The sequence below is a fragment of the Trachemys scripta genome, chromosome 24, assembly GCF_013100865.1.
Source record: "Trachemys scripta elegans isolate TJP31775 chromosome 24, CAS_Tse_1.0, whole genome shotgun sequence".
Classification (NCBI taxonomy): domain Eukaryota; kingdom Metazoa; phylum Chordata; order Testudines; family Emydidae; genus Trachemys; species Trachemys scripta.
Genome location: NC_048321.1, coordinates 14,715,251 through 14,726,794, shown reverse-complemented (window position 1 = coordinate 14,726,794; position 11,544 = coordinate 14,715,251). Strand labels below are relative to the sequence as shown.

Here is an 11,544-nt window from a genome sequence, read left to right as displayed (position 1 = left end):
GGACCCTGAGTGCGAATGGCGTGTGCTGTCCAGGGAGCTAACGCAGCGCGGTACGAACTGCCTGGGCCGGGCCTGCCCCGGCACGGCCAGCGAGATCAAGGGGCGTTTGGCCCCAACCGCCTCAGGCCGGGCTGAGCATCCCACTAGGTGCCTAAAGCCCTTTGGCAATTTGCCTCCTCGGCCTGGTTTGGGGGGGGGGGGCTCAGCCCCCACAGCGCCTGTCGAGTCTGAAAATCAGCCCCAGTGTCTCAAGGGGAGAGGGGTTAGAGACGCCCCCGGCCGCCCGCAGTCCAGCAGCTGGAGTGAATCGACAACTTGCGAACACCACAACGGATGCTGTTATTTCATTGTGCCGGTAGATGCACACACACAGAGCAGGGCTCAGCCCCTCCAGCAGGGGGCGGCAGGGACACACACACACACACACACACACACCCCTCAGCCGTGCAGAGCGTTCAGTTAAAAGTGGATTTCTCGTCAGGCTCGGCAGTGCCCGCGCCCGGCTCTGCAGACAGAGCCCCTGGTGCACATTCGGGATGTTCTGGTCAAAGCAGTTGGAGTTAAATGCCCAGACTCCGCCCCGCCCCCGCTCAGGAGTGGGCGTCCTGCCGTCGGACGCCCCCGCGGAGTCCCTGCCTGGGAGCGGGTGGAGAAAGGCAGGACAAGAACTGCCAGCTGGGGGTTAAAGCCAGACACGTTCCAGCTGGAAATAAGACCAATATATTTAACCAGGCGGTTGATTAGCCGCGGGAACACGCGCCCAGCGCTGGATCTTTGCAGGACCCCAGAGCCTGCCCGGCTGCCGTTCAGAAAGCTGCTGCTGCCCTTCTGGGCCCGTGGGGTTTGCTGATAGTTGGGGCTTTGCAGGGTGTTTCCAGGAGAAGGAGAAATTGAAGCTACGAGTCAGGTCTGTCCTTGGGTGCGATCCTGTGTCTTTACAACCAACGCTCACCCAGGCCCGGTGCCCGGACCGCAGTGGAGACGTACAATAGTGGGCAGTTTCCTTGCTCAGACATCCCCAGCGTGTCTCTCCAGCCGGATCTGTGCCCAAGAAGCTGTCCCTTTGCTTCCCACTTGGGGTCACGCTAGCTCGCCATTGCTTTTTTCCCTTTCTCCTAGATCTTCTACTCTAAACACTCACGGACACATCAGCCTGAAACCTCAGCCGCTGCCTTTGCAACCAGGGAAACTACCTGCCTTTAATTTTTGCTCTAGCCTCGCCTGTGGCCCAGTGCCCTGGACAGTGGCTTCTCTAATTTCTGGCAATCTCACTCCATGAAGGGGCTTAATTGCTCCTTCCATTTAGCCTCTGATTGTAGAATCTTCTCCATATCGATATCTGTCTATGTGCAAGGGGGATCTAATGCGGCAAAGCCTCATGGGACAGCTGGGTGGTTCCACTGGAGGAGAAAAATAGCCCCTCCGGCTCTGTTTTCTCAGATTTCCAGGTGGAGGGAGAGTGAGAGATGTCATTAATAAAGACACGGGGACAGGGCTGCTCCAAGCTCATGAAAACCTGTTTAATTCCTACCAGGGCTGCAGGGGGCAGCGTCTCCCGGTGCAGGGAGATACAGGCGTTGGGGAGTTTGTAGCCACCTGCCGGCCCCTCCCGTTACAGACGGGGGGATAATGACCCAGCTCTCAGCATGCTGAGCCGGTGAAAGGAGACATCCCCACAGCTGCCTCTCCCTAGACACCCGGCAGCCCTGTTACAGCACCGGCAGGGCTAGGGCCCTGGGCGTGGGGCTGCATTTACACGGCCGTAGGGGAAAATCGCAGGGAAATCGGAGCCGGTCGCTGGAGATCCCTGTGTTAACACTGTGTGTGTAGATAGCACCATCCGCTCAGCACCTAACAAACACTTCGTCCTCCCCACCCAGAGGCAAGGTCCCCATTTCACAGAGGGGAAACTGAGGCACAGAACAGTGGTGTGACCAGCACAAAGTTACACAGAATTATAGTGCAGGAGGTGGGCACAGAACCCAGACGTCCTGGCTCCAGCCCACCCGCTCTGACCACTAGACCCTGCTCCCCTCCCGGAGTTGGGGACAGAACCCAGGCGTCCTGTGATTTCCTTTTGCAGACAGCTCCGGGCCCTGTGTTAGTAGCTGTGGGATCTGGCAGATTGCAGGAACTAGTCAGCAGAAGCTTAGTGCAGAGAAGCAGCGTTTGTGGGACCTGCCGCCGGGGGGGACCCCACAGGGGCCCGGCTACTTTCGTCTCTGGGTTTTACTCGGGTTACTCGTCCCCTTCCCCAACTGGCGCCTGGATGTCAGAAAATTGGACACGCTGGCGATGGTTCTCAGCCCTTCCCCAATGGCGCCGAAAAGGTTTGACAGAAAGTCGGTCTTGCTGGCGGAGCTGATCTCCCGCCGGAGGCCCGAGATCTCGTCCTCCATCAGCCTGGCTTTCTCCGCGAAGCCCTTCTGCATCATGGCCTCCTGCTCCTTTAGCTTGCTCTGCAGTGCCCGCTCCGCCTCCTGCCGGGCACTGGCCAGCTCCTCCGCCACCTTGGCCTCCAGCTGCTTCACGTTCTCCTGGTGGCTGCGCTCCTGGTCCTTCATCAGCTGCTCCATCTGCAGCCGCTTCTCCTCCGCCGCCTTCCGCTGCTGCTCCAGCATCTCAGCCTTCTGCTTCTCCTCTTTGGGGGGGAAAGAAAGGGGGAAATAGAGGCACAACCCCTCCCCCAACCACCTGGAGCAGCCCCTGGGTACCACGCAAACCCGCACCCCCGACTCGGTTGGCATGAGACAGGTCGGGTAACTAGGCAGCCAGCCCCTGACACCAGCATCTCAGCATGGGACCTACCTAACCACGGCTCGAAGGGCAGTTTGGATGGGGACGCACAGAGCCCCTGGCATGGGGGGCAGAGAGGGGCATTCAGAGCACCTGGCATGGGTGGAGGGGCAGGGGGTTGCAGGGAGTCTCTAAATAAAGGGGGCTGGGAGGGGGCACCCGGGGAGTTTGCTGGGGGGGGGATGCAGGAAGCTCCTGGTGGGTGCAATGAGTTTGGCCGACAGACGCTGCAGCGTGTGATCCTGGTATTATTTGCCGTCTGCATGGCTGTAGCACCCACAAACCCTAATCCCAGCCCAGGGCCCCGCGGCGCCAGGTGCTGCAGCGACAGAAACCGGGGGCAGCGGCTCGTTTGCAGGAGCTCACCGGCCACGTGCTTCTCCGCCTCCGTCAGCAGGTTGTCGGCCTTCAGCACGGCCTCCGCCTCGGCCTTCTTACCGGCCAGGAACTGCTCCAGAACCTCCTCCGCCTGGGATCAGAGATGGCCNTCACCTTGACCCCTTTGTTGGGCTTGGCCCGGTAATTCTCCACCACCTGGGTCTGGTCCCTGTCATAGGCCTGGTACCCGCCGGGCTGGGAGTAAAGCCCGGCGCTGAGTTTCTGCTGCATGGCGGCCGAGAGCTCCTCCAGCAGGGCGCGGCAGGTCTGCTCCGAAACGGCCTCGTTTTCTGCGAGGATGTCTGCGTATCGCTCCGTGATCCCGGCCTGGGCACGGAAAGGGAGAAACCCCATCGCAGAGCTACGGCTGGGGCTGGATTCCGGTGCCCCCCGCCTCCCCGGCTGACGCCTGCGCCCGAGTGTGGGTCACTGGCCAGTCGGGGGATCAGTGGGTCAAAGGGTCATTGGCCAATCAGGGGAACAGAGGGCCAATGATCCACTGGCCAATCAGGGGATAACAGGGTCAAAGATTCATTGGCCAATCAGAGGATTGGGGGAGCCAATGGTCCATTGGTCTATCACAACATTGGAGAGCCAAAAGGTCATTGGCCAATTGGTCACCTGGGGATAGGACGGTCCCTGGAGCAGGGACCAGGTTTCGGTCGGGTATCCGTACAGCGCAGGGCACAAAGGGGCCCTGACCCACCACTGGTGCCCAGCGGGCCCCCCGCAGTGCAGGTCCATCCCTGCAACACTCCCCTTGCCGCTGGGCCCGGCCCGGGACGCCCCCACCTACCACCAGCTGCTTCTGGAACTCCTGCTCCTCGTCCTTGAAGGAGCGCTGCATGAAGAGCCGCAGGGCGTCCGCCTCGTGTGTCCCATGCGCCGCCGAGAGCTCACCCAGCTCCGCCGGCAGCCGCAGCCCCCCCATCCTGGCCTCGTAGTGAGCCAGCGCCTCCCTGAGGGCTGCCTCGTTCTCGATGGAGGCCATGGCGGTCACCGCATTGTCCAGGCAGGGCACCTGCCCGCTGCGGATGGTGCCCACGTAGCTCTGCACTAAGGAGCCGAACCCTGGGTGAGGGAAGGGGGAGGGGTAAGAGCTGGGGGGAGGGGACTGTATATTTGTACAGCACCTGGCACCCCAGGGACTCCACTGGGGAGCGTGTCCCAGATTCTCCTCCGTGCTGACCCCCGGGGGATAGGGGTTATTCCCGTCGCAGACACAGAACTCCTGCTCTTAGCTCTGCAGACCCTGGTCCAAAGGGGCTCATCTGGGATTTGAACTGTCAGAGGCTCGGAACGAGTATCCTCTGAGCAGAGCCAGGGCTCCATAGTCGGGCCCGGAACGAACTCCTCTCCCTGGTGGGTCGGCCCAGCGGGGGCACCCCTCACACCCGACCACCAATGGGTAACGCCAGCAGGATCTCAGCAGGGCTCCCTGGGGCCTTTCTGCAGAGTTGGGACTGGGCTGGAGCCGTTTTACCCACATATTTCCAAGGCAGGTGAGCGTCGTCCATCCGAATCTGAAACTGGGCGGCTCCCATGATCCCTGAATGCAGGACAAACCCCCGTTTCCATCCCTGCTACGAGGCCAGGTGCAAGAGCACCCGGCAAAGTCATCAACCTGTGTCTCCTCCGAGCAGCCGCGGGGCTGACGTACTTTTCCCATTGACCGGAATCCCTCCTTTGACCGTCTTGACGTGGGAGCACTGGAAGACGTAGTCACAGAACCGGCGGGTCTGGTCCAGGAACTGCGGGTCCAGGGCACTGGTGGGCAGCAAATCCAGACGGCCCATCTCCTGCCGCGATGTCGGCTGGACAAACACGAAGCACTTGCGGGTGGGGAAGAAGTTGCGGATGCACTGACGCGGCAGGTTGAATTCCATCACCTTCTTGTTGATGCCTGGAGAGCCAAGGAGAAACAGGGGGCTACACCCAGCACTGTGCTAATAACAGAGGTTTCGGTCGTTGGCAACTTCCAAACATCACAGAAAAATTTGGCTTAGGTCAGATGGAAAACTAAAAGTTTTGGAAAATTGAAAAGCTGAGAAACACCTACTTTGGAGCTGAAGGAAACGTGGTGTTTTGATTACGGCCATTTTTAAACACGCCTGGAGTTGGGACACTGAATAAAGTCAAATGGAGATTTTGGAACCAAAAGTTGTTTAAAACCAAAAGAAAAAAATCCAGATTTTTGGATTTTTTATTATTTATTTTCTTCCCAAGTCAACAAATCCAACTGGAACCTGCAAAATGGCGCCTTAAACCGCAGGTTTCAACCAAACCCCAACGGTCGGCTGTAACTACACCTCGTAAGCAGGGTCTGAATGAACTCTCCCCTGACAGCTAGCTGGGAGGGGGAGAGACTTCAGGAGCAAACTGTATTTACATGGACACACCTACTCTGCCTAGGTGTCCAGCAGACAGGAGCGGTGTTGCTCAAAGTGACCAGCTTTGGCTGGTGTTGGGTTACAAATCACTTTAGTGCTGAATGCAGGGTGGGGAAATGTTATCAGTGTTGTTGTCTTTATTGTATGAATAAAGGGGAGCAGAATTGTGCTTAACCTGTCCCAAATGAGGGGGCCACCCTCAGCGGAAAGGACCTCGTTAAGCCAGGGGCTCAAATGCCAGACCCCTGTGCCAGTAAGAGGTGGGATAACAGGGGTTCTAGCCAAGCGGTGTGGACTCTTCCTACAGTTCCCTGGACTGGTTTAACCTGTTCCTCCCCACTCTTAAAAGAGCTAAATAGGTTTCATTAGGAGCCTCTTCGTTATTTCAAATGCTCGGTCAGAGCTGAATTCAGTTGTGATGGGACATGTTTTCACCCAGCCTGTGAAGAGCTAAAAATCCCTAAGAGACTGACCAGCAGAGAGGCAGGTGGCAGCAGAAGGTGACTGAGGGGTGGGCAGAACGAGCGGCTGGCGGGGTGCCCGGTCAGATCACGTGTTCAGATGGCAGAGCAAGCTGGGGCCTTCTTCTCTGGCTGGGAGGGGAACTCACATAGCTGCACCAATGAACCCAGGGTCCTCACTGCCCAAGGACGACCCACGTAATCAAAACACCACGTATCCTTCTGGGGGGGAAACGCAGAGACCTGGTACCCAGTGGCGGCTGCAGAGCTCACAGATAACCCTGTTCCGTGTGCCGAGAAGGGCCGTTTGGATCACATTGCCCTATATTGTCCCCGTGTTCCCAGGCGCCCCCCATCTGTCTATCCCCACCGCGTGTCTCTTACACCGTCGGCTCATTGGGGCAGGGCCTGTATCTTTGATCGGTGTTTGTGCAGCGCACTGGGCTCCTCGACCTGAGTGACAGGAGCCGGGACGCCGGGGTAGATGGGCCCATGAGTCTGATCTCGGGGGCAGGGAGGAGGCAGGATACCAGGGGTGATGGGCCCCTCCTGCACACAGCTGACCCCAGCTCACCTTTCCTCAGGGCCAGCGCGTGCTCCAGGTACTGATCCTCCGTCACCAGCTGCTCCTCGATCCTCAGCTCCAGCGTGAAATCCCGCACGGCCCAGATGAAGCTGGGGAAGAAGCGGACGAACTCCGTGTCCTCCTCCGTGTCGTCCCCTCCCTGCGCCTTCACCTTGATGTGCTCCGTCAGCTCTGACACGAAGCTGGGCCGGGGGCTGAGGACTCAAACTGGGGCCAGGCCTGGGTGCTACCACCCAGCGTGGGACTGAATGGGGGTGTTCCAGCCCCACATCCCCAGGGGCCACCCCCCAGGAGCCTCTAACCCACATCCCCCAGGGACCACCCCCCAGGACCTCCAACCCCATGCCCCCCAGGGGCCACCCCCATGACAAGGATACTGCAGCTGCTCCATGGCGAACTGGTCGATGGTCCCTTTGCTGTTGTAGACCAGGGTGCTGCTGAGAAGCACGGCCAGCGCGAAGATCCACACGTCGTTCTTGGTGTCGCCCTGGGCAGCGAAGGGGGGTTGTATCTGAAACACGAGCCCGGGTGCCCAGCACAGGGCCGGGGGGGGGGGCTGCTCCGGGGCCGAGCGCACCGGCCTGGGCTGCACAAACAGGGGCCCTCCAGTGGGATCAGGGAGGGGATCTCCCCTCTGGGCTTGGCCTGGATGCATGCCTGGTTCTGGGCCCGGCGATCCCTGCACCCAGTCCTGGATCCCGCGCTCCCCACTGGCCGGTGATACATTGGGGAAGGGCCGGAGAAGAGCCCCGAGGACGATTCGAGGTTCGAAGCCCTGCCCCAGAGCGAGCAAGGCCAGGGCTCCCGCTGTTCAGCTGGGCCCAGGGAGGGCTTTGGACTCCCCGTCTGTCCAAGGGGAGCAGAAAGTTGCCCGGGCTCCTCACTCGAGCCGGGGGAAGCCAGTGGCTGGGAGGTGAAGTGCGGAAAATTCAGCCTGGAAATCAGGCGCCGGTGTTGACCGGGGAGGGGAATGAACCCTGGGAGCAGCCAGCCCAGGGACCGCTGGGGATTCTCCGTCCCTGGCAGTGTGTAAATGAAGGGGGCCATTCCTCTCGATCCGTTCCAGGAATTCCTGGGGGGCTGGAATCCGACTGGTGTTATCCGAGGGGCCAGGCTAGACGGTCACAGGGTCCCTCTGGCCTTGGGGTCTCAGAACCAGCTCCCCAGGCAAGGGCCGCACGGCCCCTTCCTCCAGCCCCCTCCTGCTGCCCCCCACTCACCTTCTCCACGTCGCCCAGCCCCTCGGTGTCCAGCAGCACCAGGGTGTGGCCGGACCGGCGGGGGTGGGGCAGGCACCACATCCAGATGCCCTTGGTGTGCGACTGCACCGTGGAGCCCAGCGAGAACCCTGGGGAGAGAGGAGACGGGGTAGAGACCCAGTGCCCGGGCACGCCTGGCCCCTCGCTCCCGGGCCCACGGGAAGGGGGCTGGGAAAGCTCTCACCTCTCTGCTTCCCGGCCAAGGAGTTCATGAGATACGACTTGCCGGTGCGGTACAGCCCCACGATGGCCACCACCACCACGGGCTGGGCCACGCCGCGCAGGATATCCAGAGCTGCGGGGTTCACCTCCAGCTCCCCGTCAGCGCCGTTCCCCACCAGGCACACGGGTCCCTCCATGGCCACGGGCTAAAGAGAGGGAGTGGCAGAGAGACCATGGGAGGTGGTAACGCCGGCAGGGATAACACCGAGGCGCTGGCTCTGGTGCACAGCGCTGCTCACCCAAGCACAACAGCTGGAGTGGGGCCAAACTTTACAGGCCAATCATTTAGTCGCTAAAAAATGCCCTTTCAGGTGATCCGATCAGGACTCATCGATCATTCATAATTCGCCCACCACCAATAACCAGTGACTCGATCGTCAAGCACTGACCCAACGTCCTATGCTGAGTGAGAGGGGCTTGCTCGGGCTGGGATGGGTTGAATATCTTGATGAAGTTGCTTAGATTGGATCTAGTGGTGAAGAGGTAGCGAAGCCAGCAGCACACACAGAGGCTGGGCGAGACCTTCCCTGGTGTATTCGGACAGTCTATGTCCAGGCTGCAGGTGGGGTAATTATATCCTCGTGCCCCTTCCTGTATCCAGGGGACGTGACAGAGGTCGACACCATCATGACTGGTTTGGAGGCAGTGACGAGGGAAGTGTTATTTCCCCCTTCACGTGACACAAACCCAATGAAATGAACAGGCAGCAGATTTAAAACAAACGGAAGGCAGCATTTCTTCACACAGTGCCGTCAACCTCTGGAACTCCCTGCCGGGGGATGTTGTGAAGGCCAAAAGTATAATGGGGTTCATAAAAGAATTAGCTAAGTTCCTGGAGGACAGGTCTGTCAAGGGCTATTAGCCAAGATGGTCAGAGATGCAACCTCACGCTCTGGGTGTCCCTAAACCTCTGACTGCCAGAAGCCGGGACTGGACGCCAGGGGCTGGATCATGGGATAATTGCCCTGTTCTGTTCATTCCCTGCGAAGCACCTGAGCGCCGCCACCCCACCGGGAGGAGCCCCGGCCGGGCTGGCCACAGACGCGCCTCCCCTGCCACCCGGACTCTTTTGCTATGCCCTATGCAGGTTCCGGGGCAGCCGAGGGGGCGGGACGTGCCTGCATGGGGCATAATAAAAGAAAACCTTCGTCACCAAACCCCGCAACTGGGGATCCAGCGGCCGTGGGAGCGCCAAGGGAGGCAGCGTCTCCTCCGGCCTATTATACCCACCGCCCATGCTCAAGAGGTCACCTAGGCCGATGCCCTGTGCTGAGGAGGGAGGAAGTCCTGCCTCCTGTCCCTAGAGCAGTGGCCACAGCCCCCTGGGGGGGCCGCAGACGGTGTCTACGATTTCCAAAGGGGGCCGCACCTCCAGCCGAAATTCCCTAAGGGGTCCGCAACCGACCCCCCGAGGTACAGAACAGTTCGGAGGGGAAATATTTGGTTTGAAGAAGTCGAAACGTTTCATTTTGATATTTTCCGAATGAACCATTTTGACGTTGTTTTGAAATTTAGAATGAACCAAAGGGATTTAAAATAAAAAACGAGGGAAAAAATGAAAATAAAATAATCAGAGGCCAAATAAAACATTTCAATTGACCCCAAATGAATTCTTGTTCGTTTTTTCATTTGCATCTGGCGTCGACCCGAAACGAGGCGTTTTTGTGATTTTCAGCCACTGACCTGAAAAATCAATTACTGGCTCGGCTCGAACATCAGCGGGTTTTATGTGCAATATATGTGTGTAGCGCCACCTACTGGCGCGTTCGCTGTGCTCTAGCGATTGACACCTGTCCCCGCGTCTCTTCTGCAGAGCGTTCCTGTGACATATTTCTGCCCTTGTCCGTGTCAAACACCCACTTTCCGCTTCTCGAGATGCTTCGTGCAGAGCGGCCCCACCCCCATGACCTACCGCCTTACAAAACCCAGAGTTATACCAAGAATCTCCCTGTTATTTCATCTCAAATATTATTTCTTATTTTTCTATCTCAGTCAGTTTCATTATTACTAATGACACTTGGCTCCTCTCGTCTGAGGGGTGAAAGAATTTCACACACAAACGATTCATCCTCCCAGCCCCCGGTGGGTTTGGTCGTCTCTTCAACACAGAGAGAAACTAAGGCACCGGCGTAGGAAGTGGAATTGTTCAAGGTTAGTTGCTGAGCTGGGAATAGAACCCAGGAGTCCTGGCTCCTCCCCTCTCTGCCCCTCAGTGTTATCCCCAGTTCAGCAAGTTGACATGAAACACCACTAGTTTTTCTCCCCTCCCTTTTTCTTCCAGCTCGTCCCACCCTTCCCATGACCAGTCTCCATACGACCTACCAGGCTCTCTTCCACAGTTATGTCCCCAGCTCTCGTGGCCCAGGCAGCTCAGGTTAAGAACATAAAAGCAGCCAGACTGGGCCAGACCAATGGTCCATCTCGCCCAGTGTCCTGTCTTCTGACAATGGCCCAAGCCAGAGCTTCAGGGGACGTGCACAGAACAGGGCAATTTTGGAGAGACCCACCCCCGTCTTCCCCTCCCGGCGTCTGGCCGTCAGAAGGCCAGGGTGCCCCAAGCAGGGGGTCGTATCCCTGACCATGTTGGCTAATAGCCATTGATGGACCTGCCTCTCCTCTAGTTCTGTTCCACCAGCCTCGCTCTGCAAGATCATGATGGACAGTCCGGCCCCCCCACGTGCCGTGAAAAGGATCTTCCGCCATGAATCACGGCGCTGTGGATAAAGACCTCTCTGCACAGAAGGGCTGCACCGGCAAACCCTGCTGGTGGAGACGCGGCTTCTACCAGCCAACGAGTTCTTGTACCCGGACAGCCGGAAACGTTTGCTGCTAGAGCCGCGTCCACACGGGGAATTTGGCCGGCACAGCTCTGTCAGCAGGGGGGCGATTCCCCCCACCCCACTGACCTGCTGTACCTACGCCAGCAAACCTTTGCAGGGTAAAGTGGTGCTAATGATGTCCTGGGGCGCGGTGGGGCAAGCCGAAGGCAGAGCACTTACGTTCGTTAGCTGGCTGGCGTTTCTCTCCGACACGTCCCACGCTTTGCCGCTCTCTGTGGCTTTCTGCCTCTCTCTGGGGTTGATGTGAAAAGCAAAAGCAAAAGCAGCACCCAGTATAAGGGGTGAGCTTGGAGGGTGGGTCATTGTTCAGCCTTGCCCAAGTCCTCTGATTGGTTCAATGTCTTCCTCAGGTGGCTCCTCTAATCTGCAACCCTTGAACTTCCTTCTCACGCCGACATCTCAGGCAGTTCCTCTCTCTTCGCAAGTTCCCGGTTCCAAGGTGGCCAAAGTGTCCCTGGCCTCCCCTCTTGCATGGAAAACTTCCTGGTCCATGTTCGTTAACTCACTGACCCGTCTTGCCGTTCCAGCCTGGGGTGTAGCCGGATGCAGCCCCGGCCATGGCTTGGCCTTCCCCAGACAGCAGCAGCTCCTGCTCCATGGGGAGGGGGGGCA

General features: G+C 58.8%; 1 protein-coding gene across 1 annotated transcript; it reads right to left on the bottom strand.

The window, feature by feature from the left end:
* Positions 1-1,166: 1,166 nt before the first annotated feature.
* Positions 1,167-11,544, bottom strand: LOC117869601 (guanylate-binding protein 1-like). The gene is given in 10 exon segments (XM_034756572.1): positions 1,167-2,641; positions 3,163-3,286; positions 3,289-3,501; positions 3,971-4,245; positions 4,835-5,077; positions 6,600-6,793; positions 6,989-7,098; positions 7,832-7,959; positions 8,055-8,238; positions 11,092-11,544. Coding segments are annotated over 10 exon segments (2,046 nt in total). The 5' UTR covers positions 11,236-11,544; the 3' UTR covers positions 1,167-2,210.